Source organism: Macaca nemestrina, chromosome 1 (assembly GCF_043159975.1).
Source record: "Macaca nemestrina isolate mMacNem1 chromosome 1, mMacNem.hap1, whole genome shotgun sequence".
NCBI classification, from domain to species: domain Eukaryota; kingdom Metazoa; phylum Chordata; class Mammalia; order Primates; family Cercopithecidae; genus Macaca; species Macaca nemestrina.
Window position 1 is genome coordinate 40,242,551 of NC_092125.1, and position 26,828 is coordinate 40,269,378.

General features: G+C 40.6%; 1 protein-coding gene across 8 annotated transcripts in view; it reads left to right on the plus strand.

The window, feature by feature from the left end:
* LOC105484552 (regulator of G protein signaling like 1) overlaps nt 1-26,828 on the plus strand; it is a 108,826-nt gene that overhangs the window by 17,610 nt on the left and 64,388 nt on the right. For 6 of the 8 annotated variants that reach the window (XR_011611714.1, XR_011611704.1, XR_011611709.1 and 3 more), the window contains 6 exons: nt 4,577-4,684; nt 5,696-5,857; nt 6,885-7,852; nt 16,585-16,647; nt 17,066-17,288; nt 21,058-21,165. Coding sequence is in view for 5 of the 8 variants with exons in the window: in XM_071076663.1 (XP_070932764.1) it covers nt 4,577-4,684; nt 5,696-5,857; nt 6,885-7,852; nt 16,585-16,647; nt 17,066-17,288; nt 21,058-21,165 (1,632 nt within the window). In the remaining 3 variants the exon portion in view is untranslated. The remainder of the gene's footprint in view (nt 1-4,576; nt 4,685-5,695; nt 5,858-6,884; nt 7,853-16,584; nt 16,648-17,065; nt 17,289-21,057; nt 21,166-26,828) is intronic. The other 2 variants (XM_024793684.2, XM_011746274.2) reach the window with 1 other exon arrangement.

The following is a 26,828-nucleotide window of genomic DNA, read 5'->3' on the forward strand; positions in this document are numbered from 1 at the left end:
AGTGTGGTGGCTCACACCTATAATCCCAGCACTTTGGGAGGCCATGGGGAGACCAGCCTGGCCAACATGGTGAAACCCTGTCTCTACTAAAAATACAAAAATTAGCCAGGCATGATGGTGGGGTCCTTTAATCCCAGCTACTCATGAGGCTGAGGCAGGGGAATCACTTGAACCTGGGAGGCAGAGGTTGCAGTGAGCCGTGGTCATGCCACTGCACTCCAGCCTAGGTGACAGAGCAGGACTCTCTCAGAAGAAGAAGAAGAAGAAAAAAAAAAAAGACTATAAATCACTAAATTCAAAATGAGTCTGGCCATGGTGGTTCATGCCTATGATCCCAGAACTCTACAAAGCCAGGGTGAGAGGATTGCTTGAGGCCACAAGTTCAAGACCAGCTTGGGCAACATAATGAGACCCAGTATCCACAAAAAATGAAAATAAAAAATCCAGACAGGTGTCATGCACCTGTAGTTCTAGCTAATTGGGAAGCTGAGGCAGGAGGATTGCTTGAGCCCAGGAGTTTGAGACTGTAATGAGGAGTTTGATCATGCCACTGGACTCCAGCCTACGTAACAGAGCAAGACCCTATCTTAAAATGAAAATAAAATGAAAGTGGGGACATTACTATCAATTCTACAGAAATAAAAAGGATTATAGAAGAGTACTCTGAACAACTGCACACCAATAAATTTGGTATCCTAGATGAAATAGAAGGATTCCTAGAAACACAAAATCTACCAATGCTCAATCAAAAGATATAGAAAATCTGAGTAGACCTATAACTAGCAAAGAGATTTAAATGGTAATCTAAAATCTCCTGACAAAGAAAAGTCCTGGACCTGATGGTTTTACTGGTGAGTTTTACCCCAAACACTTAAAGAAGAATTAATGCTAAACTATTCCTAAACTGTTCCAAAAGATTGAAGAGGCAGGACCACTTTCTGACTCATTCTTTGAGGCCAGCATTACCCTGATACTAAAGTCAAACAAGGCATTATAAGAAAAGAAAAGTATCGGCCAATATTCCTGATGAACATCAATGCAAAAGTCTGCAATGAAATACTAGCAAATCACATTCAACAGTATATTAAAAGGATTAAACACCATGACCAAAAGGAATTTTTTTTTCCTGGAATGCAAGGACACCTCAATATATGAAAATGAATGAATGTAATATACCACATTAACAGAATGAAAGAAGAAAACTACATAATCATCTCAATAGGTGCAGGAAAAGCATTTGACAAAATCCAACACCTTTTCATTTAAAAAAAAAATCCAATAAACTAGGATTAAGAGGAAACTATCTAAACATAATAAAAGCTACATATGAAAAACCCATAGTGAACATCATACTCAATGACAAAAAACTGAAAGCTTTTCCTCTAAGATCAGGAATAGGAAATGCCTGCTTTCACTACTTCTATTTCACACCATACTGGAAACTCTCACCAGAGCAATTTGGCCAAAAGAAGAAGGAAAAATAAGAGACATCGTAATTGGAAAGAAAAAGGTCAAATGATCTTCATTTGCAGATAATTTAGTATTTTATAGAAAAATCCAAAGATCACACGCGCACACACACACACACACAACTGTTAGAACTAAGAAATGAATCCAGCAAAGTAGCAGGATACAAAGTCGACAAAAAAGAAAAAAAAAATCAGTTGCACTTCCATACACTTACAATGAACAATCTGAAAGGAAAATTACAGGAACAATTTCATTAACAATAGCATTAAAAATAATAAAATACTTAGGAATTCACTTAAGGAGGTGAAAGACTTGCACAATAAAAACTACAAAACATTGCTGAAAGAAATTAAAGAAGACATTAAAAAAATGCCTCCCATGTTTATTTATGGATTGGAAAACTTAATGTTGTTAACATGCCAATACTACCCAAAACAATCTACAGATTCATGCAATCTCTGTCAAAATCCCAATGACATCTTTTGCAGAAATAGAAACGTCAATCCTAAAATTTCCAAGAAACTCCAAACAGCCATAACAGTTTTGAAAAAAAGAACAAAACTGGAGGACTCACTTTCTGATTTCAAAACTTACTACAAGTTTATAGCAATCAAAACAATGTGGTGGCATAAACACAGACATATGAAAAGATGGAATAGAATAAAAAGCCCGGAAATAAACCTTCACTTGTATGGTAAAATGATTTTTGACAAGGGTGCCAAGACCATTGCACGGGAAAAGGACCATCTTTTCAACAAATGGTCCTGGGTAAACTGGATGTCCACATGTGAAATAGTGAAATTGGACCTTTACATAACACCATATATGAAAATTCACTCAAAATGGATCAAAGACCTAAATTTAAGGCATAAACTGCAAAACTCATGAAAAAACATACAGAGGGCAAAATCTTCACAACATTGGAATTGGCAGTGATGTCTGGATATGATAGGAAAGGAAGAAGCAACAACAAAGAATTGGGTTTCATAAAAAATTAAAAAATTTGTGCATCAAAAGATACTATCAAAAGTAAAAAGGCAGCCTAAATAATGGAAGAAAATCTTCAAAATCATATATCTGAGAAAGTATTGATCTCCAGAATATACAGAGAACACCTAAAACCAACAACAACAAAGAGCAACATGATTCAAAACTAGGGAAAATACTTAATTAAACAACACATTCCTCCAAAGACGATATACAGATAGCCAATAGCACATGAAAAGATGCTCTACAGGACTAATCATTAGGGAAACACAAATCAAAACTATAATGAGATACCATCACACACCCATTGTGTACCAAGAAAAATAAGATAACAAGCATTGGTGAGGATGTAGAGAAATTGGAACTCTTTTGCATTTGTTGGTGGGACTTTAAAATGGTACAAACTGTGGAAAATAGCATGGAGGTTTCTCAAAAATTAAAAATAGAATTACCATATGGTCCAGCAATTTAACTGCTGAGTATATACTCAAAAGAATTGAAAGCAGGGTCTGGAGAGATATTTGTACATTCATGTACATAGGAGCATTATTTGCAATAGTTAAGTGTGGAAACAGTCCAAGTAACCATCAATGGATGAATGGATAAGCAAAATGTGAGAGAGAGATATATATATATGCAATGGAATATTATTCAGACGTAAAACAGAAATTATGACAGACTATGACACGAATAAAACCTGCAGACATTATGCTTATTGAAGTAAGCCAGTCACAGAAAGACAAATACTGTATGATTTTACTTATATGAGGTACTTAGGATAGTCAAAGTCATAGAAAAAGGAAGTAGAATGGTGATTGTCAGCAGCTGGGAGGAGGGGGAATAGGGAGTTACTGTTTAATGAGTAAAGAGTTTCAGTTTTGCAAGATGAAAAGAATTTTGGAGGTGGATGGTCATGATGGTTGTACAAAATTATTAATACACTTAATGCCACTAAACCATACATTTAAAAATAGTTAAGATGATAAACTTTATGTTACATGTATTCTCCCACAATAAAAATATTGGAAAAAATGTATTTCAGATCACATTATTTCCTCACTGTCTGCACTGCTTCTCAACACCTCCAATACTACCAATGACTCCTGTGTCAATGAGAAATTCAGCACCCCTACAGTGATCTTCAAGATCCTAGAGAGCTGGCCCTATTTCCTCTCTTACCTCGTCTCCTCCTACTTCCCTCCTCTCACTCATTCCATTCTAGTCACATTGGCCTCCTTGCAGTTCCTCAAACATGCTGGACACATTTCCACTTAAAGGCTTTGCACTGGCTTTTTCCCCTACCTGGAATGCTCTTTCTGTAGATACTCACATGGCTCCTTCTCTCACCTCCTCAACTCTTTGTACAAATCTTGTCTCATCATTGAAGCACTACCAATTTCTTTTATCCTGCTCCACCTTTTTTCTATTCTGATTATAACCTTCAACCTCACTAGATAATGTTCTTATTTATTATGCTTATTGTATGCCTGTCTCCTTCACAAGAATACAGACTCCTTGGAGGCAGGGATTTTTTGTCCTGTTTGCTGATGTATATCAAGCACCTATATTGGTGCCTGATACTTAGTAGGCATTTAATAAACATGTATTGAAAGAATGAATGAATAAAATTTTCACCTAAAGTTGAATTAGTCACTTTTGGCTCACTAGCCAAAGGAAACTGAATATATTTCACCCCAGGCAAATTTAAGATTCAGGAGTATTCACAGAGTAAAATGTTGTAAGAAATCACCTGCTATATTCAACTAACCCCCTTCTATATATATATGTGTATATATATATAGGTAAAGTTGGATTAAAATGCACACTAAGGGCAAAGTCCCTGTCAGGTTGAGACTGTAGAAGGGAAGGGGCTTTGGTTGGAGGGTGTTTATGAGCTGTGAATTGTGCGCATGCTTGTGCGTCCCTCCCATGAACCTTAACATGTGTCACTGGATGGTGCCTAGCTTCAAAAGCACCACATAATCTGGACCCTATTCATCTAACTGGTCACAATTTGTCCTCACCACACTAAACAAATGGGGGTCTGGCAGTGTGCAAGGCTGGGAGAGGGGCCAGGGGAAGAGTTCATTCTTTCTATCTTATGGTGGAATTTTCCTAGCAGCCAAGATGATGAGATGGAAAAAGGCAGACCAGTGGCTACTCCAGAAATGCATTGGCGGGGTCAGAGGGATGTGGCGCTTCTATTCCTACCTCACAGGCAGTGCAGGTGGGTTCTTGGGGTTGTTCCTGGGGCTTTTGCAAGTTCTTAATGGTTTTCAGGTTGCCCTAAGCCCCAGTTAACGGTTATGTGTGTTTATGGTGAATATAAAAATGTTTAATAATGCAGTTTGGATAATAATCTTTGAAAACTGAGGTCCATGGTGTAGGTTAAGGGAAAAGCAGTCAGAGTCCCTTTTACTCATTTATTCATTCATTCATTTAACAATATCATTGAGCACTGCTATGTGGCAGCCACTGCGCTGGTAGCTTGGGTTACAAAGGTGAACAAGAGCCATAAGTCCCTGCTTCACAAAGCTGCTATTTTGGTGGGGAGACAGACAAGGAACAAGTAAACAAATCCCGGTAATGGGAGTGATGGGAACACTGGCTTCTGTGCTATTGAGTCCAGTAGTTTCTGGGTTCTGGGAGGCTGGTAGCTGGCCCTGGCTGACACTCCAGCTCAACAACATTAAGTTTTATCCAGGCCTTAGCCCTAATTTTAAGGGTGAAATCCTGGATTTCCAGGGAGCAGGTAGGGAAGATCTAGATGGACTACATCTTTCACTTTGCCACTCAGAGTTCAGGCCTTGCCAAGTTTTAACAAAAGGGGATGTAGTCTTTGACATCTTTTGGCTCCAGTGTCCTTCTGCAGGCCATTCTCAGTCCACGATCTAGGAAATGTGTCTTTTTTTTCCCCCAATCTTCATTTTTTTGGACAAAATTTAATTATTTCATAATCCACCCCCAGAGTCTTGCAGTTTCCCCTCCAGTGATGGTTTTTCTAACACCAGCAACAAAAAGTCAAAGGATTCCCATGCATTAAGCCTCTCCTCCCCATGCCTCCAATTCTCCCCCACAGTAGAACTTTTCTAGAGATGATACCTTGAACTAATCACCAGGAATGATGATTGATGCAGTGGAACAGACTGGTGGGGGATATCAGCTGATTCACCCAGATGCAACCACCAAAAGGGCAAAACTAGGGTAGAGCTCTGTGCCTCTTCTGTCTCACCTGTAGGTGAAGAATTGGTGGATTTCTGGATCCTCGCTGAGAAGATCCTGAGCATAGATGAGATGGACCTGGAAGTGAGAGACTACTATCTGTCCCTCCTCCTCATGCTGAGGGCCACCCATCTGCAGGAGGGCTCCAGGGTGGTAACCCTCTGCAACATGAACATCAGTAAGAATTATAAAGCATATTTTGGGGGGGATGCAACAAAAAAGTAAATCCAGTGTCTGATAATCCTCAGTCTCCTTCTTTGCAGGAAACCCCACCTGCTTTCCATCTTTGATGTATCAGAGATGCTAGTGGCAACCCCAACCCTTAACCAGGAAAGTGTTGAAAGACACCAGTTGTCCTTAAACTGGCACTTGCCTCTCTGTGAGATATTACCTGCCAATGAAGGCTGATTGGAAGGAAGGAGGAGGAATTGGGGCAGGATACTTGAAAAGCACCTGTAACATTTAAGCCTACATACTTTTGTATTTTATTTTTTTAATTGGGATTCTCTAGAACAAACTGCAACCCACCAGCCAAATGCAGTGTACGTGGCCTGCGAGCTAAGACCATTTCTACATTTTTATAGGGCTTTTAAAAAAAGAAGGAAATTTTATGTGATTTACAGAGCCAAAATATTTACCAGCTGGCCCTTTACATAAAAAGTTTGTCAACTTCTTCTCTAGAATGTAAGATTTATTTATATTTGTTTGTTCATTGATTAAATGAGGAGGCATTCCTAACTTGAATACAGATATGTTCCAAAAGATGTGCAGTTTGGGATTATTCGCACTCCTCTCTACTCACATAGGTAATTGAGAATTGACGACATTAAAATCAGGGCTAGTTCTACTTATCCAAACCTCTTCATCAAAAATCCCGTTCAGACATAGATGTCTCTTGTTCTTAATCATTTTTCTTGTGCTTTTGCTCTTCTTTGAAGTAACATTTAATAGTCTAAAAAGTAACTAGAAGAATCCCGTAACATGGCTTATTTCTATGGAGAATAAGATAAAGGGATCACTGTATGCTGAGAAAACCATAAAAATGTGTCGACTCTATATTTTAGCTCTTCATACTCCAGGATTGTGTGAGGAACTAATAAAATGCTATACAAAGACATTTGAAAAAATTTAAAAACCTCTCCAACATCATCATCACTGCCATCATCACATCATTTTCACCCATCATTTCTCTGTATTATTTCCAGAGTCCCTCCTGAGCATCTCCATCTGGCATCCCAACCAGTCAACCACTAGGAGGGAGATCCTGAGCCACATGCAGAAAGTGGCTCTGTTCAAACTCCAGAGCTATTGGCTTCCCAACTTTTACACCCACACCAAGATGACCATGGCCAAGGAGGAAGCATGCCATGGTCTGATGCAGGAGTATGAGACTCGCTTATACAGCATTTGTTACACCCACGTAGGAGGGCTCCCTCTGAACATGAGCATCAAGAAGTGCCACCACTTTCATAAACGGTACTCAAGCAGGAAAGCCAAGAGGAAGATGTGGCAATTGGTAGATCCTGACTCTTGGTCTCTGGAAATGGACCTCAAGCCAGATACTATTGGTACGCCCCTACAGGAGACATGTCCTCAAGAGAAAGTGGTTATACAAATGCCTTTCCTGAAAATGGCTTCTTCAAAAGAAACAAGAATCAGTTCCCTGGAAAAGGATATGCATTATGCAAAAAAATCCAGCATGAAGAAGAAAGCCAAGAGCCACCTCCACATGGAAGGCCTCTTTGAGACAAAGGTCTCTACTCGCCTGAGGACCGTCACCCCCATCATCCATCACTCCTCCAAGATGACAATTCAGAAGGCCATCAAGCAAAGCTTTTCTTTAGGATACATCCACTTGGCCTTGTGTGCTGACTCCTATGCAGGGAATCCTTTCCGGGACCACCTGAAGAAGCTGAATTTGAAAGTGGAGATCCAACTTCTTGACCTTTGGCAGGACCTGCACCATTTCCTCAGTGTCCTTGTGAATAACAAGAACAATGGGAATGCAATCTTTCGTCACTTGCTGGGTGACAGAATCTGCGAGCTCTACCTGAATGAGCAGATTGGTCCACGCTTGCCACTCAAATCCCAAACCATTCAGGGCCTAAAGGAACTGTTGCCTTCTGGAGATGTGATCCCCTGGATTCCCAAAGCCCAGAAGGAGATTTGCAAGGTAGGCCATGCCTCACAGAAATGAGTTAGTATCTGGCAAATTAGGACAAAACTGACTAAAAATCCCATCTGGTCACCTATACTGGCTAAGTAACTACATAATTACCCACATAAACCTTCACATATTGAAGAGTTGGTTGTTCTGTTAAGGCAGGGGTCCCTAGACCCTGGGCCACAAATCTGTATCAGTCCATGGCCTGTTAGGAACTGGGCCGCACAGCAGAAGGTGAGCAGTAGGTAAGCAAGCATTACTGCCTGAGCTCCATCTTCTGTCAGATCAGTGGCAGCATTAGAGTGCAAACAGTATTGTGAACTATACATATGAGGGATCCGGGTTGCATGCTTCTTGTGAGAATCTAATGCCTGATTATCTGAGGTGGAACAGTTTCATTCTGAAATCATCCCCCCAGCCCCCAGTTCATGGAAAAAGCTGTCTTCCACAAAACTAGTCCCTGTGTCAAAAAGGTTGGGGACCACTGTCTTAAGGCACACATTTTGCATCCTTCCCCAAATCAGCCAATAACTCTAAAGTACAGTGGAGGTGGGGAGTGGTTGATGTCCATTCCTTCTTCACTTTCTTGTTATATGAAGCCTCCCCAAACCATGAACCTCAGAGTATTCTATGAGGAAAGTTTTAAATTTCTGTTATAAACATTATGTATTGAAAACAAGGTCTCCCTTTATTAGACTAGCCATCAAGGAAAAGTCCAATTAGGATGAGTTTATTCTCCACAATAGATCATGTGCTAAGTCACAAAAAGGTCTTAACGAATTTAAGATTAAAAATATTCCATAGCCAGATGTAGTGGCACATGTTTGTAGTCCTAACTGCTTAGGAAGCTGAGGTGGGAGGATCACTTAAGCCCACGAGTTTAAGGTTACATCTATGATCACACCACTTCACTCCAGCCAGGGTGAAAGAATGAAACCCTGTCTCTAAAATAATAAAATGAAATAACATTACAAGTTTGTTTGTTTTTTTTGTTTTTTGAGACAGAGTCGCGCTCTGTCACCCAGGCTGGAGTGCAGTGGCGCGATCTTGGCTCACTGCCACCTCCCCCTCCTGGGTTCAAGCAATTCTCCTACCTCAGCCTGCCGAGTAGCTGGAATTACAGGCGCCCACCACCATGCCCACCTAATTTTTGCATTTTTCTTAGAAACGGGGTTTCACCACATTAGCCAGGCTGGTCTCAAACTCCTGACTTCTGGCAATCCACCCCTATCAGCCTCCCAAAGTGCTGGAATTACAGGCGTGAGGCACCGCACTTGGCCACAAGTATTTTTTTTTTTTAATCAGGTGCAATGGAGTGAAACTAGAAATCAAGAATAGAAAATGGGAAAATTTATAAATACACAGAATTAAACAACACACTTTTAAACAACTAGTAGCTCAAAAAAAAATCAAAAAGGGCATTTGAAAATACTTGAGACCAATGAAAATAAAAACAACATACCAAAACTTATGGGATGTAGCAAAAGCAGTACTAAGATGGATGTTTATGGCAATAAATGCCTACATTAAAAAAGAAAAATCTCAAATAAACCACCTAACTTTACACCTCACAGAACCAGAAAAAGAAGAACTAAACCTAAACTTATCAAAAGGAAGAAGAGGATAAAAGTTAGAGAAGAAATAAATGAAATGGAGACTAGAAACTCAATTTTTAAAAACATAAAACTAAGTTTGTTTTCTTAAGCAATAAATGAAATCAACAAATCCTTAGCTAGGCTTAAAAAAAGAGAAGATTCAAATAAATGAAATTGTAAATGAAAGAAGAGACATTACAATTTATTCCTACAGAAATAAAAAGGATAATAAAAGACTATTATTAATAATTATACACCAACAAATTGGACAACCCACAAGAAACAAATTTCTAGAAACATACAACTTACCATGACTAAGTCGAGAAGAAATTGAAAGCCTGAACAGACCAGTAACAGTTAAAGAGACTGAAGAAGTAATAATAAACTTCCCAAAAAAGAAAAACCAGGGACAAGATGGCGTCACTGGTGAATTCTATCAAATATTTTAATAATTAATACTAATCCTTCTTAAACTCTTCCCAAAAATATAAGAAGAGAGAACATTTTCAAAGTAATTTTATGAGGCTAGAGCCACCCTGACACCAAAGCCAGACAAAGACACAAGAAGAAAGTAAACCACAGGTCAATATCCCTGAGGAAAATCGATGCAAATATTCACAAGAAAATACTACCATGGCCAGGTGCAGTGGTTCATGCCTGTAACCCCAGCACTTTGGGAAGCAGAGCTGGGAAGACTGCTTGAGCCCAGGAGTTCGAGACCAGCCTGGGAAACATGACAAAACCCTGTCTTTATAAAAAATAAAAATATTATCTGGGCATGGTGCTGTGTGCCTGTGGTCCCAGCTACTTGGGATGCTGAGAAGGGAGGATTTCTGGAAGAATTTGAGGCTGCAGTGAGCCATGTTCATGACACTGCATGTCAGCCTGGTGACAGGCAAGATGCTGTCTTTAAAAAGAAAAGCAAAAAATACTAGCAAACCAAATACAACAGCATATTAAAAGAATTATACACAATTACCAGGTAGGATTTATCCCTGGGTTATAAGGATGGTTTGACCTACACAAATCAATCACTGTGATGCAACGCATTAACAGAATTAAAGATAAAAATCACATCATCAACTCAACAGAGGCCAAAAAATTACTTGACAAATTTCAAAATATTTTTCTCTCAAAAAGTACACATATAAGGAAGATACCACCACACAATAAAGGCCATTTATGAAAAGCTTGCTGCAACATCATACTCAATGGCGAAAGGCTGAAATCATTTCCTCTAACATCCAGAACAAGCTAAGGATCCTCATTCTTGCCCCTCCTGGTCAACAGAATACTGGGAGTCCTAGCCAGAGCAAGTAGACACGAAAAATAAAAAATAAAAGGCATCCAAATATAAAAGGAAGAAATGAAACTATATAGAAAAAGTAAAACTATCATGCCTCTGTTTGCAGATGACATGATCTTTTATGTAGATAACCCTAAAATTACCACAAAAAACTGTTAAAACTAATAAGCAAATTCAGTAAAGTTTCAGGATAAAATCAATATTCAAAACCAGTTGTGATTCTATACACTGACACTAAACCTGCATACTATTTTTCACGCTGGATGCCCAAATTTACATTCGTTTGTGGGAGTGTAAATTGGTGTGACCAGTATGGAAAACAGTATGCAGGTTTCTCAAAAAATGAAAAGTAGAATCACCTTTTGATCCAGCAATCCCACTTCTGGGGATATATCCAAAGGAATTAAAATCTGGATCTTGAAGAGATATCTGCACGATCATGTTCATTGCAGAATTATTCACAATAGCCAAGATATGAAAACAACTGAAATGTGCATCAAAAGATGAATGGATAAAGAAAATGTGGTGTATATGATGCAGTACTATTCAGTCTTTAAAAAGAAGGAAGTCCTGCCATTTGCAACAACACAGATGAGACCTGGAGGACATCATGCTAATTAAAATAAATTGACACAGAAAGACAAATACTGCATAATCTCACTTACGTGCTGAATCTAAATCAGATAAATTCACAGAAGCAGAAAAAAGAATGACAGTTGCCAGCGGCTTCAGGGAGGTGTTGATTAAACTGTACCATGCTTCAGTCATGAGAGATAAATTTACTGTACAACATATGAAATATCATTTAACAATTCTATATTGTATACTTAAAATTCACTGAGAGAATAGGTCTTGTGTTAAGTGTTTTTACCACAAAAGAAAAAAGAAACACAAACAAAACCAAAGGGAACAGGAAGAAATTTTTGGAGGATAGGTTTGTGGTATTGATTGTGATGACAGTTTAATGGGTGTATACTTATCTTCAAAGACATTAAGTTGTATACATTAAATTTCTACAAGTTTTTGTATGTCAATTATACCTTAATAAAGGGCTTAAAAATAATTTTTAAAATACATACATAACATATGTGTGTATATATATAATAAATGTATAATTTTCATAATGTATATGAATACATATATGCATATAATGTACATCTATTATGTACACATAAAATATACTAGTATTATATTTCAAATGAGACATAATGTGCATATGTAATATTTATAGACATGTATTTCTATTGTTTTGCTTATTTTCATTTTTTAACTTTTATTTTAGGTTCGGGGGTACCTGTTCTGGTTGGTTATATAGGTAAACTTATGTCACAGGAGTCTGTTGTACAGATTAGTAGCGCTTGGGTCTTGGGGTGCACGTTCACTTATGTAGAATGGTTGGATGTAGGCTGCCCACAGAGCCAGGATATGTGACTCTGCAGCACTGCCTAGTAGCTCAAGCCCAGGGGTTCGGTTGTAACTGTGATTCTACCCTGAGGGACAGAGCACAGCCCTGGCCCAGCGTTGGGGAAGAAGGGGTACTCTGGAGGTTTGGGCCCACAGAGTGGGTTTGGGAACCTGAGCCAGTAGGGCTCAGTGGCAACTCAGGTCCCTAGGGATGAGGCACCATGTAGTCGTGACTCTGGACCCTGGGATGGTGGGGCTCAGAAGCATCCCATACTGTGAAGCCAGCTACAGTGGCACCAACTATCCTAGAATACTTGGGATACAGTGAAAGGGATGTCTTAGCAGCTAGGACTCTGGAGGGATAGTTCAGCTCCAGGGAAGCACGATACTATAATTCTTTTGGCCTGTAGTGTGGGGTTCCTCAGCTCAGCCACTGTTCTGTTTCCCTGGGACCCGGGGTACTATGCCATCTTAGCCGTGGAATGCACAGCTGCTCAGTGCCACGTCAGCTTAGGGCCAGGGGTGTGACTATTCCAGGTAGCCCAGGCACTATTTCCCTGGGATGTAAGATGCCACTCAGCTTAGGTATTGGTGTACGTGACCACTCTTCTGGGAGGCAGGACACTGTTTTAAATCAGGCACTGAGAAGATGTGACTGCTCTGAACAGCCAAGGTTCTGTTCTCCCAGGGGCCAGGGTACAGCAGCAACTGGGAGAGGTAGATGGAAGAGTTCTACCAACGCATCATTTTCCCAGGAGGGCGTGTGAAACTTTGGCTTCAGTTCACAGGTTCCGGGCTCAGCAGTGACTGGGAGAGAAATATGGCGCAGCTGCACCAAGGCACTGTTTCCTCAGGAGGCAGTATGCCATTTCAGTTCAGGCCCCTAGGGGCAGAGTGCAGCTGCGACTGAGAGTGGTAGATGAAGCAATTGTATCAAAGTGCCATTTCCCCAGGAGAGAGTGTAGAGCTTAATGTTCAGCCTGAAGGAGTTGGGTAGAAGTGGGCAGAGCAGTTCCACTTGTGGTTGGCCCCAAGGGAAAGAGTGTGACAGCTGCCTGCAGCTTGGCTTGGGGATGTTAGACCATGGGGTGGGGGTAGTTTGGCAGCAGTTTACCCTCAGGGATGAAGAGAAGTTGTGGCTGCTTGCCCCTGGAGCAAGATACATTCCAGCAGTAATATCAGGTCCAAGATGGTATAGCACAGTAGTCTTGCAGGCCACAGGGGGCAGGGCACAGTGTCAACTCCTTCTCTTGGGGGAGCATAGCTGTGTGGCCATTAGGCAGCTCCCTCGGCTGGGCTTAGTGCCTGTGAGGACTGCAGGGGACCCCAGTGATGAGGACTGCAGGTGTCTAATGTGTTAATGAGGGCTGCTGAGATCCTCTAGCCTAGCTTTTCACAATAGGGAGAGGTTCCTCCTGGTCCCCAGCTGATCTAGGCTTGGGGAGTGGGTGGTGGAGACCCAGTGTTTCCTTTCATTCTCTCTGAGTTTCTGTGTTCATCAGGGTTTCTGTTACTCCTTCAATGTACACTTCAATGTACACTTTCCTTTTGTTATTTTTACTTTTATTAGAATGTAGTTATTCATGTATTGTTTCAGTTGTGTTTATGGAGGCATGGGCAAGTGCTAGGGGCTTCTAGTCAGCCATCTTGCTGACATCACTCAACCTGATCCTTGGTTTTCTCATCAGTACATTGGGGATCATAATGGCTGCTTCAAAGACACTCTATATGCAGCGCCTGGTAATGAGTAGGTAAATACATGTTCATCCTCTTCTGACCTCTTTTCAGACACATATAACCTTAGAATAAGTCATTAGAGGTTCTGTCATCCCTTCTTTCATTGTATAGCTGATGGGTCAAATTCTCAGGTCTCACTGCTATTTACTGACAAGTGCAGAGCCAGTGTCCAGATTCCTGTTCAGTCTATTGCAAGGTTAGCAAACTACAGTCTGGGCACCAAATTCAGCTTCCCACATGTATTTGCATGGCCAGCAAGCTAGGGATGGTTTAACATTTCTTTATAGTAGAAAAAAATTAAAAAAAGAACATATTATGGCACATGGTTAATACATGAAATTCAAATTTTAGTGCCCATAAATAAAGTTTTATTGCAACAAAACTGTACCCATTTGTTTACATACTACCATGTCCTACAACTACACAGTTGAGTACTTGCAATAGACTATATAGCCTATAGTAAATATCATAAAATATTTACTATCTGGCACTTTATAGAAAACATTTGCAGAACCTTGATCTATTGCATCATACACTGCTCTGAGAAGGGGCCAGGAGGGTTTATCAAGTGATGGACAAGCTCAATTCTAAAGACAATCCTAATACATTCTAACAAAAAACTATTATAGGGTTTTTAGATGCTGTTTTATCATATTTATTATTTTTGGCTACTATTTTAATGCATATCTGGTTGTTTCTTTTAATAGAAAATGCTCTATTAAGCTTTGTTTCTTAAGAAATAAATGTATTTATCAATTAATTATTAGGTAGAGTCTTAATTTTTTTTTTTTTTTTTTGAGACAAAGTCTCCCTCTGTTGCCCAAGCTGAAATGCAGTAGCATGATCTTGGTTCACTGCAACCTCCACCTCCTGGGTTCAGGTGATTCTTCCACCTGAACTCCCCAGTAGCTAATTTGTGGTACTCCCTGGGGGTGGCATGCGCCTCCCACAGGTGCACGCCACCATGCCCAGTTACTTTTTTTGTTTTTTATTTTTTGGTAGAGCTGGGGGTTTCACCATGTTGCCCAGGCTGGTCTCAAACTCCTGGTCTCAAGTGATCTGCCCACCTCAGTCTCCAAAAGGGCTAGGATTACAGGCGTGAGGTGTGAGTCACTGTACCCAGCCTGAGTCATAAATATTTTTTATTTATTTATTTGTTTGAGATGGCATTTCACTCTTGTTGTCCAGGCTGGAGTGCAATGGCATGATCTTGGCTCACTGCAACCTCCGCCTCCTGGGTTCAAGCAATTCTCCTGTCTCAGCCTCCCAAGTAGCTGGGATTACAGGCATGCATCACCATGACTAGCTAATTATGTATTTTTAGTTGAGACAGGGTTTCTCCATATTGGTCAGGCTGGTCTTGAACTCCCGACCTCGGGTGATCCGCCCGCCTCAGCCTTCCAAAGTGCTAGAATTACAGGCGCAAGCCACCGCGGCCGGCCTAGTCATAAACCTTTTAAACCAAATGGGATGTTAATAGGGTGCTCATTTCACACATGCTTTTTTATTATTTATATTTAATATATATTTACAGTTACTTATTAATGAGTAACATTATATTACATTACATATTGCTCAGATTCAATCACTGAACTGAATTGTCTCAGGATTATACTTCACTCAAGTTTCCCAGGAGCCAAGGAGATTTGTTAAAGCTACTAAAATTTATTTCCCTAAACTCACCTTTTGGCTGCATGATTGAGGCAGTTGGCGGAGATAATCTTACATTCTTAAAAATTACTATCAACAATTCATTGCCTACAAAATAATCCCCAGATTACTCAGCAAGTCATTCAAGTCCCTCATATATAATTCCAACGCATCTCTGCTTCCTCTCTTGCCACTTCCCCATCCCTGGGCTCTTCACATGAATGCTACATTTCAGCCCACACTGGAGTACTCATCATTCCCAAACATGTTCTTTCCCATCCCCATGCCTTTGTTTAAGCTCTTTCTACTGCCTGGCATGATCTTTACTCAACTTCCCTATGATGAGCTCCTACTTATCTTGCAACGTGCACATTAGATTAAACCTCCTTACCTTTATGAATTCTTCCTGGATTTCCCTGACTGAATCAGAAGCTTTGTTCATACCCCTGTTAGAGCATGTGTTATGCTGCTGTTCATGCTGGAAGTTGAGCTCCTTGTACCAACACTTGCAGCATGTTGATCTCTATATTACCAGCAATTTGTAAAGTGCCTGACACATAGGAGGCATTCACAAAGCATTTGTCAAATGAATGAATGAGTGAAACTGAGAGCATGGGTTAAAATATCTAGCTAAGCACTAACTCACAGGTTTTGTTGTGAGTTGGTGTGGGAGATATGAGTAGACACACCGAAGAAAGACGCTTGGTTTTCAGGGCCATTTTGAGAAAAAACGGGATATTACTTTGGAAAAGAATGAAATAATATGCCGATGTTAAGTAATAGTTCTGTAAATTATTTGTCATCTCTCTTCTTAAGTAAATATTTAGTACTTTTCTCTGAGACTTAGAGAGAGGCTGTGTTAGCTGCTCTATTCAGAGATAAAAGAATGCCTCCTAGTTGGTCATAGCTAATGTTTGCTGTTCCATTAGATCTCCCAATTACAGAACCCAGAATCTTCAGCCTACTCTGCTCCCAGGTGAACATATTCAGGAAAGATGCAGCAAGCTGACCATCCACCTCATAATGCATAGGCTGTGTTTGGCTTTCAGATGCTGAGTCCCTGGTATGATGAGTTCCTGGATGAAGAGGACTACTGGTTTCTCCTTTTTACGGTAGGAAGGACTTTGGATTGGGAAGGAATCATGAGGATGAGGGAAGAAGAGAGAGTAATTGCTGTTTTAAAAGGCTTATGTGTTAAAGTAAATGAAATTGTTATTTTTCCTAGAGTCAACCAAAGATTGGCATGGTCCCTGTTGTTCTAAAGCTAAACCTCTCAAGGAAAAGGACTCAGTGCATAAGATGACTTTGAAAAAGTCACAATCATAGAAAATTTCTGCCTTATAGAAAATGAGTTCAATTAGAAAAGGGTGGAGGTTGGCATGTAAAGAAGCAATGGTTCTTAACAATTGAAAACAACCTGCGTAATAGCCGTATGACAGGGAGGCATGGAGCACTGAGTTATTACAAAACTATTGCTTCTGGTCTAATTCCTGTAACAAATACAGTCTTCCCCTCACCCTCTTCTCTTAGACACAGAATAAGTTCATCAGCTCCAGACAGCATAAAAGAGAATTTATAAGCAAAGAAGAGAACATTCTTCTTTATAAGAGGATTCAGCATTCTCTAGAGTTAAGCCAGGCTTTGGCTGACATGAAGGAAATGGACTATATGCAGTGGCGAAAGATAGCTACTGAGGACCTGAAACAAGGAGGGTCTCTTCAGGTAGAGCTGACATCTCCAGTGTTTCTCACAGGTCAGAGCAGTCACTGTAATTTTTTTGACCTTTACATATAGGCAACTGGAAAATAATATTTAACGTTTACTAATTATTTACTAAGCGTCAGCACTATGCAATGCAGAGATTACCTCATTTGATCATCAAAATAGCCTATGAGGTATGTACTAAGTAACTGAGGCACAGAGAGGATGTGACCTCCCCAGGGTCACAGTAAGTTGCAGTCAGGATTTGAATCCAGAGTCACCGTAGAGCTCCCTGCTGGATCTGAGTGAGCCAGAGTGCTCAAGTGTAGCTAGACTCTTGCCCACCAAAGCATCACCACAGTTGATGCTGAATACTTCGTTTCATGCATCTGATAAGCATGTTCCACCTCACCACATTTCCTCCAGAATAAGGTCCAAGTGCATTTCTGTGAACATATTTTACAGTCACCCGCTTCCCTAACATAACACACCAGCCCACCCAGGCAGTGGAGAGATGTCGTTAGAAACAAAAGGCTTTGCTGTCCCGGAAGTCTGGGGTTACACTCGTACTCTCCTATTGACTTGTATGCTTGAGCAATGCATTTAACCTCTCTTTGACCCCCAGTTTTCTCATCTGTAAAATGAGAATAATAACAAACTTGTTGTGCTGGTGACCTGAGATCATCTATGAAAGCTATTAGTACAATGTTTGACAATCACTTAAGAGTTCAATACTGTAAATGTTAGTCATTATTATTCAAATTGAGCATACTGCTTTAATTATCTATGTTGAGACAGTTGGAATACTGCATATCTCTCAAACTTTGATCCACAATAAATATGTTTGACTTCATAATTACTTAAACATAAATATATACGTGTGCACATATATATGGAAAAAAATTTCCAAAGCAATACTTGCCCTTATTACATAAGATGCTGTACTCCAACATTCTTTATTCTATTATGTTTCATGTCATATAAAAGCTAACAATGTCACCATTTATTTTTTGGCACACTTGTGAGTCATGACCTACACTTTGAAAAACATGGATAAAGAGTAAGCAAAAGGTTTGAAAATTCAGTTGTACCATTCATATGCTCTGTGAGCTTTGGCAAGTTACTCCATCTCTCTGAACCTAATTTCTTTATCTGTGCAGTGGAGATAATGGCCCCTAATTTGTTTAGGATTAGAGGTAATGTATTTACATAACAAGCAGGTGCTAAGTAAATCCGACTCTTTTTTAAAACTTTAATATGCACTCTATATACAAACCAAGATGCCCTGGATGCTTGCCCCTCAGAGCCATGCTTGGGCATAAAATATTTAAATCTAGCATGAACAGGCCCTCTTTTTTAACCATAGAGATTCCACTCTCTCTCTAAATCCTGAGGATCTTAGATTCTTTCCCAGGAATCAAGACCAAGTAGAAGAAAACATGGCTGGTAAATTTCACCACACATATGTTGGGCAATGGGCATTACTTTGGGTGGCTATGGGGCACCAGGGATAGCCAGTAAGAATGTGAACCACCCTCCATGGAAGCTCCTTGTCCCTCTCCAAAGCACATATCATTACTTTCTCTATCACTGCTTTTTTGGAGCACAAGTCTGGCCTAATAAAGGGCCTTCTTTGCATTTGGCCAAGTCAGGGCCCTGAATCCCAGGTAGGCTGGTGTCTCAAGCTGTACCCTAAACTCACAGAGCACCAGAGCTAGAATACTATCTTTTTTTTTGAGATGGAGTGCAGTGGAACCATCACAGCTCACTGCAGCCATGACTTCCCAGACTGAAGTGATGCTCCCACCTCAGCTTCCTAAGTTGGTGGGACTACAGGCATGTACCACCACACCCAGCTAATTTTTTATTTTTTGTAGAGGTGGAGTCTTGTCATGCTGCCCAGGCCAGTCTTAAACTCCTGGGCTGAAGTCATTCTCCCGTCTTGGCTTCCCAAAGTGCTTGTATTAAAGATATGAGTGACCATGCCTGGCCTATGTGTGATACTTTTAAAAAATTATTTTTTTTTGTGATGGAGTTTCCCTTTGTCACCCAGGCTGGAGTGCAATGGCGCTATCTTGCCTCACTGCAACCTCTGCCTCCCAGGTTCATGCAATTCTCCTGCCTCAGCCTCCTGAGTAGCTGGGATTACAGGCACCTGCCACCACGCCCTGCTAATTTTTGTATTTTAGTAGAGACAGTGTTTCACCATGTTGGCCAGGCTGGTCTCAAACTCCTGTCCTCAAGTGATCCACCTGTCTTGGCCTCCCAAAGTGCTGGGATTACAGGTGTGAGCCGCCATACCCAACCACTATCATCTTTTATACAGGGAAACATGACTTCCAGAAAGGTGAAAAGACTTGCCCAAGGTTGCTCAGCAAGGAAGGAATTGATACAGGACCAGAAAACTGGATCCACTGCAGAAATAATCCACTGCTCATAACACTTATGGTCAGATTCCCCTTGATTATACATGATGAAGATGATGATGATGATGATGATGACATAAGAATAACTCACATTCATGAGTCCACACCCCAGTACTCTTTTTAGACTTAAATAGTATAGCTTCAGAAAGTACTGAACTACCTAGAGAGTTCCAGGAGAACTCTGTGCATTTAGATATACTCTAAATCCCAGAACTCACAACCCAAATGAATATTTCTCCTCGATAGGAAGTAAGGTGCTACTATTCTGCTTCTGTTACCCAGATCATTGTTAAAACTTCTCTTGCTATCTCAGCCTCATTGTCTCACCACATTTTGGATACAAAAACGTATTCCCTCTCAATTCATGATGCATAACTTAAGATGATATATGGCTCTTTCTAGAAAACAATAATCCACTCCAAAGGACAATGATTTGTAACTATTGATAATATTCAGATATGTAAGTTAATTCTGAAAGTAATTCCTGAAGTTAGAGCTGAGAAAGGGAAAACATAGCATAGCATGTTCTCTGCCATTTGTTATTCTTAGGGGCTTCAATTTTTTTTGAAGCAATAGTAGAATGTTTGAAGTGCATTTGTAGGTGTGGTCTCACGCCTTTAATCCCCACACTTCAGGAGGCCAAGGCAGGAGTATTGCTAGAACCTAGGAGTTCAAGACTAGCCTGGGCAATATGGCAAAATCCCGTCTCTGCAAAAGAACAAATACTCAATCCCTCAACAGATGGATGCTTTGCAGGAGAAGCCATTCATTTGTATGAGTTACTTCTCATATATGAATTAAAAAATAGTAGCTCTTTCAAGTCATATCTTGGTTACCCTAGCATCTCTCAGGCAAATAATCTCCATGGGTCAGTTTTCCTTAAGAAGGAGAGGATCTTCTCATTCTGGAGGGGAGAGGAGGCTTATTTCCTTGCTTATAATTTAGCTTAGGGAACTTGTATTATTTCTGTAAACATCCCATTAAAACACTATTGGCCTCTTTAAATAACCTTTTTTTTTTTTGAGACGGAGTCTCCCTCTGTTGCCCAGCTGGAGTGCAGTGGCCCGATCTTGACTCACTACAAGCTCCACCTCCCGGGTTCATGCCATTCTCCTGCCTCAGCCTCCCAAGTAGCTGGGACCACAGGCTCCCGCCACCACGCCCAGCTAATTTTTTTGTATTTTGAGTAAAGACGGGGTTTCACCATGTTAGCCAGGATGGTCTTGATCTCCTGACATAGTGATTCGCCCATCTCAGCCTCCCAAAGTGCTGGGATTACAGGTGTGACCCACTGCGCCCGGTATTTTAAAGGCAATACCTTCAACAAAAGTATATGAATCTTTGAACCTAGACTTTGGACAACTAAACTCTATCTCTGTTTTCCTTACTTCACAGACGTAACTAAAATGTCCTTTGAGGAGCTTTGCTACAAGAATCCAAAGATAGCCGTAGAGAAGATCAGTGACGACTACAAAGTATACTGTGAGAAAGCACCTAAAATAGGCAAGTGTTTAAAATCAGGGATAGACAAGGCAACTAGGTTTTTTCAAATCTAAGAGAACATCTGTAATCTTATGTTCCTTAAGGAACATAAGCCAAAGGAGGAACCATGCTTTGTTGGAAATGGAGAGGTGGTTAGGGGGTAATGACTATGTCTTTTTTCTCCTACAAAACCATAGAAGGGCATCATGAAAATAAGATGTAATCGTAAATGAATGAAGTGATGATGGTCAAGATTGTTCATTTCTACTTTCTTATCTAGTTATCACTCTGGGGTTTTAAATAATGTGGATTCTTCTTCTGTCAAGTTACTTGGAGGCTGAGATTTGTGAAGGGATGTTTGTTAAGGAGTGCTCTCGGGAATAATACCTATAAGAGAGTGAGGAAGGCAGGACTGGGGAGAGGCAGATGCTCATCTGTGGAGCAATCACAACAGGCCTCAGCAGATGCCATGAGAAGCTCTGATGCCAGCGTGGCCCTTCAGAGTTGTCCGTCGGTGAGGTAAGAAATTTAATTTGAGCTTTAGTTCTTCCACACTGATCCATAGGAGATGTGAATGCCCCTGCGGAGGATATAACCTAGGAGTTTATAGCCAGGCAGTTTCCTTTGGCTGAAGCAACTTCCAGAAGGGGCCTCATCTCTGGGTCATCAGCAGAAAACACTCAGGCATCTAGGGAAATGAGCGCTTTGACCCTGAAGGGAGATTCTGGGTAGTACCCAGTACCACCCACTACTGTCCATTTGCTTTGTATAGAAATTTCACCTCACCTTGGAGTAGCTCCTCCAGGAATCTGATGGTTTCTTGTCCTGGGAAACGTATTTGAGAAAGGCAGGCTCACATTACTCTACCTTATCTGAAGACCATTGCTAATACTTCTCTTCTTCCTCTCCTGCTCCCCATCCTAGATTCCTCTCATGCTCAGCTAGCACCTCTGCTGGTCTTGGGGTCTTACTAGACTCTCATCTCTGGGATATCTGAGCCCCTAGTCATCATGACTTCTCAGGCTGTGGCTGCTTCACTTGTGAACCTATCATACAAATTGGGCCAGGGAATACCAAGAGTGGCAAGTGAATTGTCCAGTATCCCTGCTATGTACCATGATCTTAATGATTAGGATCAATTACCCTATCAGTACAGTGACTCCTTTGCTTGCCTGCTGACTTCTCAGCATAAGGAGCTTAACACGACTGAACACCTACTATTTCCTCTAGTAGAAGCATTCTGCCTCTAGGAACTAGGATCTCTAGACTGGCACTGTCCATTACAGAAGCCACTAGCCCCATATGGCCATTGAGCACTTGAAATGTGACTGGTACATGTGGGTAAACAAAATACACTGTTAAAATTAATTTCACCCTTTTCCTTTTAGCTTTTTCAATGTGACTACTAGAAAATTTTAGATTATATATGTGGCTCACATTGTATTTTTATTGGACAGCCCTGGTCTAGACCTACAGAACCTAAAGGTATAAAGATGACAAATTTCCCTAAGTCAGTCACTGATACTGAGAGGTAAATGGAACACTTCTTTCATTCCTTGGTATCTGGGCCCATGTATTCTACTACTGAAGACACACCTTATAATGGTCTTTGATTTATCCTGGAAGATGATGCCTCATTTTCCCAAGGTATGATCATTCACCCCCAGTATTCCGGTAGCTCCAAGCTGCTTTCACAGCTATGCCTTCAAAAAGTGGCTCCATCACTCTATCAAGCCAGTAGCTCTCAAAGGAAATAGAATTAGTAGATCTCATCCTCATGGTACCCATTGGCCATTGCCACACCTTCTTTGCTATGAAGTGTATCCCTTGGTCAGAGGCAATGTTATGTGAGATCCCATTGAGGGATCAATCACTTGTAAGTCCCGAGGTGGTGATGCTGTCTGAGACCTTGCAGGCAAGATACATATCAGTTCCAGTCAAAACGAATTGCTGCTCCTTCCAAAGTAGAAGGGGTTCAGTGTAATCAGTTTGTCACTAAGTGGCTGGTTTTTATTAGGGATGTTACTATACTGGAGGCTCTGCATTTGTTTCTGTTGCCTGCAACTTGAGTGTTTGGCACTCAAACATGGGCACATGCTGTTGGTCTGTACATAGCCTCCATCACTGCCACCTAGAGCTCTGTCCACGAGCTCACTGTGCCAGCACTGGAGTGGCTTATGACAGAGCCTTGCTGGCATCAACCAGCAGAGTGTCATTTTGTCTGCTTGGTTGTTTAGTGCCTCTTTCATGGTAGTTGTTTTTTGGTGGGCTTTAAGACAGAATACAAAGATCTTCCCACGTCATGTTTATTCTCCTCGTTCCATCCACATGTGTATATTTCCAGACCTGTTCTTCCCCAGTACTCTAATCTTCCTCCTTTTAAGCCCCTGGCTTACCAGCCAAGCCATTCATCACTGCCCATGAGTATGTATATGTTCTTACCCTGGGCTACTTCTCTTTCCACACAAACGAATGCACAGGTTCACTGCCCAAAGTTCTGCTCATGGGGTCGCAGGGGATTTTCTCTCCCCATCATCTTTCAGGATCACCACCGAGAAGGGCTTCAGCTATTCATTTTCACCAACATATTGAGATGGTCCATTCATGAAACAGGTTCAGCTTTTTTCCTCTCCTGTCAGCTGGTCATCAATGTGACCAGCCATAGATGTGATGACAGTGAAGTGGCAGTGCCACAGTAGTAATGACATGGGTGTCTGGGTCACCTGCTTAGGTAGTTTCTTGTACCTTCTGACCTGCCTCTTGCCTGATTCCAGATGTACCATTTCCATTTTATGATGAATTACTGTTGGGCCACCTATGACTGGGTCATCTTGAATAACCCAGCTTATGATGGTATAGTAGTCTATTCTCACACTGCTATAAAGAAATACCTGAGGCTGGGTAATTTATAAAGAAAAGATATTTAATTTAGCTCATGGTTCCACAGGCTATATGGGAAGCATAATGCTGGCATCTGCTTGGCTTCTGGGGAGGCCTCAGAAAATTTACAGTAATGACGGAAGGTGAAAGGGGAGCCAGAACTTCACTTGGTTGGAGCCAAAGGAAGAAAGGGGGACGTGCTACACACTTAACCAATCAGATATCATGAGAGCTCACTCATGATGGTGAGGACAGTACCAAGGATGTGATAATCCATTCATAAGAAACCGTCCCATGAGCTAATAATCTCCTACCAGGCCCCACTTCCAACATTGGAGATTACATTTCAGCATGATATTTGGGCGGGGACACAGATCCAAACCATATCAGATGGGTAGGTCTGTCTTTCTGCTCACTTGATATCACATGGACAGGCTCTCTTACTTTACCATAGCTCAATAGCACATTCAAGTATTTTTTGAGTAGTGTAGTTTTTTGCTGCAGATAACATGGTCTTACTCCAGAACTTTACGGATCTATTTCAAAATTATCCTTTTCAGGTTTGTCATAAACTCCATTGTCTTTTCCCACTACTGATACTCCTAAAACCATGGGCTCTGTTGTGTTGTATGGCCTAAGTGGTAGGGCTATTTATACCAGAACCTTGACTTGCAGCAAAAATATTTTCCTACTCTTGGTCCCCCTAACATCTGGCAGCCTTATATTTCAGAAAAGTATTTTCAAGTGTGAAATATGCTGTTTCTAAAACATAAAGAAGTCTACCAGATTTTATGCTTCCTTCTTAGTAGTGAAAGATGAAATGCAATCTACGTCCTTTATTTTGGAGAGGATGTCCAAATATGCACCAGATCACACTGGATTCTAAAACCTTTACTGCTATGGTGGACCATTCAGTCTTGGTAGGATTTATTCACCTCTGAAGCATATGTGTCTTACTAAGGCCCCAAAAATGCTTAACCTTTATTGTTTATCTTGCCCAATGTATATGGTACATGTGATACGATGCATATGATACTATTGATAATGTGGACTAATATAGTATCTAGATGGTTTGGGGCCCATTGAATTACATTATGTCAGAGGATAGAAAAGTTAATATAATAATGGCAAGACAGTAAATACATATGCTGTCCTTCCTACATCAATGTGAACTGCTTCTTGTCCTTCTTTATGATAGGAATGAAAAAGAGACAGAAAGATAGACAGACAGATAGATAGATAATAGACTGTGTGTATGTGTGTGTGTGTGCATGTGTGTGTGTCTGTGTATCTTTTTCAGGAGATATATATTTTATATATATATTTTATTGTTTACTCAGAATTCACTCAGGAGCAGGTTGTTTAGTTTCCATGTATGGTTTTGAGTGATCTTTTTAGTGATTTTCTTAGTGATTTCTATCTTTATTGTGCCATGGGCCAACAGTGTGGTTGGTATAAATTCAGTTTTTTGTTTGCTGAGTTGTTTTATGGCTGATTATGTGGCCAATTTTTTTTTTTTTTTTTTTTTTTTTTTTTTTTTTTTTTTTTTTGAGAGAGTCTTGCTCTTGTCGCCAAGCCTGGAGTACAATGGCACGATCTTGGCTCACTGCAACCTCCACCTCCTGGGTTCAAGCAATTCTCCTGCCTCAGCCTCCTGAAGAGCAGGGATTACAGGCGCCCGCCACCACACTTGGCTAATTTTTGTATTTTTAGTAGAGATGGGGTTTCACCATGTTGGCCAGGCTGGTCTCAAACTCCTGACTTCAGGTGATCTTCCTGCCTCAGGCTCCCAAAGTGCTGGGATTACAGGTGTGAGCCACTGCACCTGGCTCTTATGTGGCCAATTTTAGAGTATGTTCCATGTGCAGATGAGAAGAATGTATGTTCTGTTGTTTTGGGGTGAAAATGTCTGTAGATGTCAGTTAGGTCCATTTGGGTCAAGTGTTGTGTTCAGGTCTGGAAAATGTTTGTTAGTTTTCTGCCTCAAATATCTAATACCATCAGTGGGGTGTTGAAGTCTCCCACTGTTTTTGTGTGATTGTCTAAGTGTCTTTTCAGGTCTCCAAGAACTTATTTTATGATCCTGGGACCTCCTGTATTGGTTGCATACATATGTATTTAGGATGGGTAAGTCTTGCTGAATTAAACCTCTACCATTATGTAATGCCTTCATTTGTCTTTTTTGATTGTTGTTGATTTAAAGACTGTTTTGTTTGAAATTAGAATAGCAACCTCTGCCTTTTTTGTTTGTTTTCCATTTGCTTGGTAGATTTTCTCCATCTCTTTACTTTGAGCCTATGGGTATCTTTGCATGTGAGATGATTCTCTTGAAGATAGTAAAGAGTTGGGTCTTGCTTGTTTGTCCAGCTTGCCACTCTGTGCCTTTTACTTAGGACATTTAGCCTATTTACATTCAAGATTAATATTGATAGGTGTGGATTTGATTCTGTCCTCATTAGCTGGTTATTATGCAGACTTGATTTTGTAGTTGCCTTATAGTGTCAATGGTCTATGTACTTAAGTGTGCTTTTGTGGTAGTCAATAACAGTCTTTCATTTCCATATTTAGCACTCCCTTAAGGATCTCTTGTAAGACAGATCTGGTGGCAACAAATTCCCTTAGCATTTGCTTGTCTGAAAGGTTAGATACTAGATTCTTATCAGATATATGATTTGCAAATATTTACTTCCATTCTGTGGGCTGTATTTTCACTATCTCGATAATGTTCTTTGATGCACAAAAGTTTTCAATTTTGGTGAAGTCCAATTTGTGTTTTCTTTCATTTTTGCTTGTGCTTTTAGTGT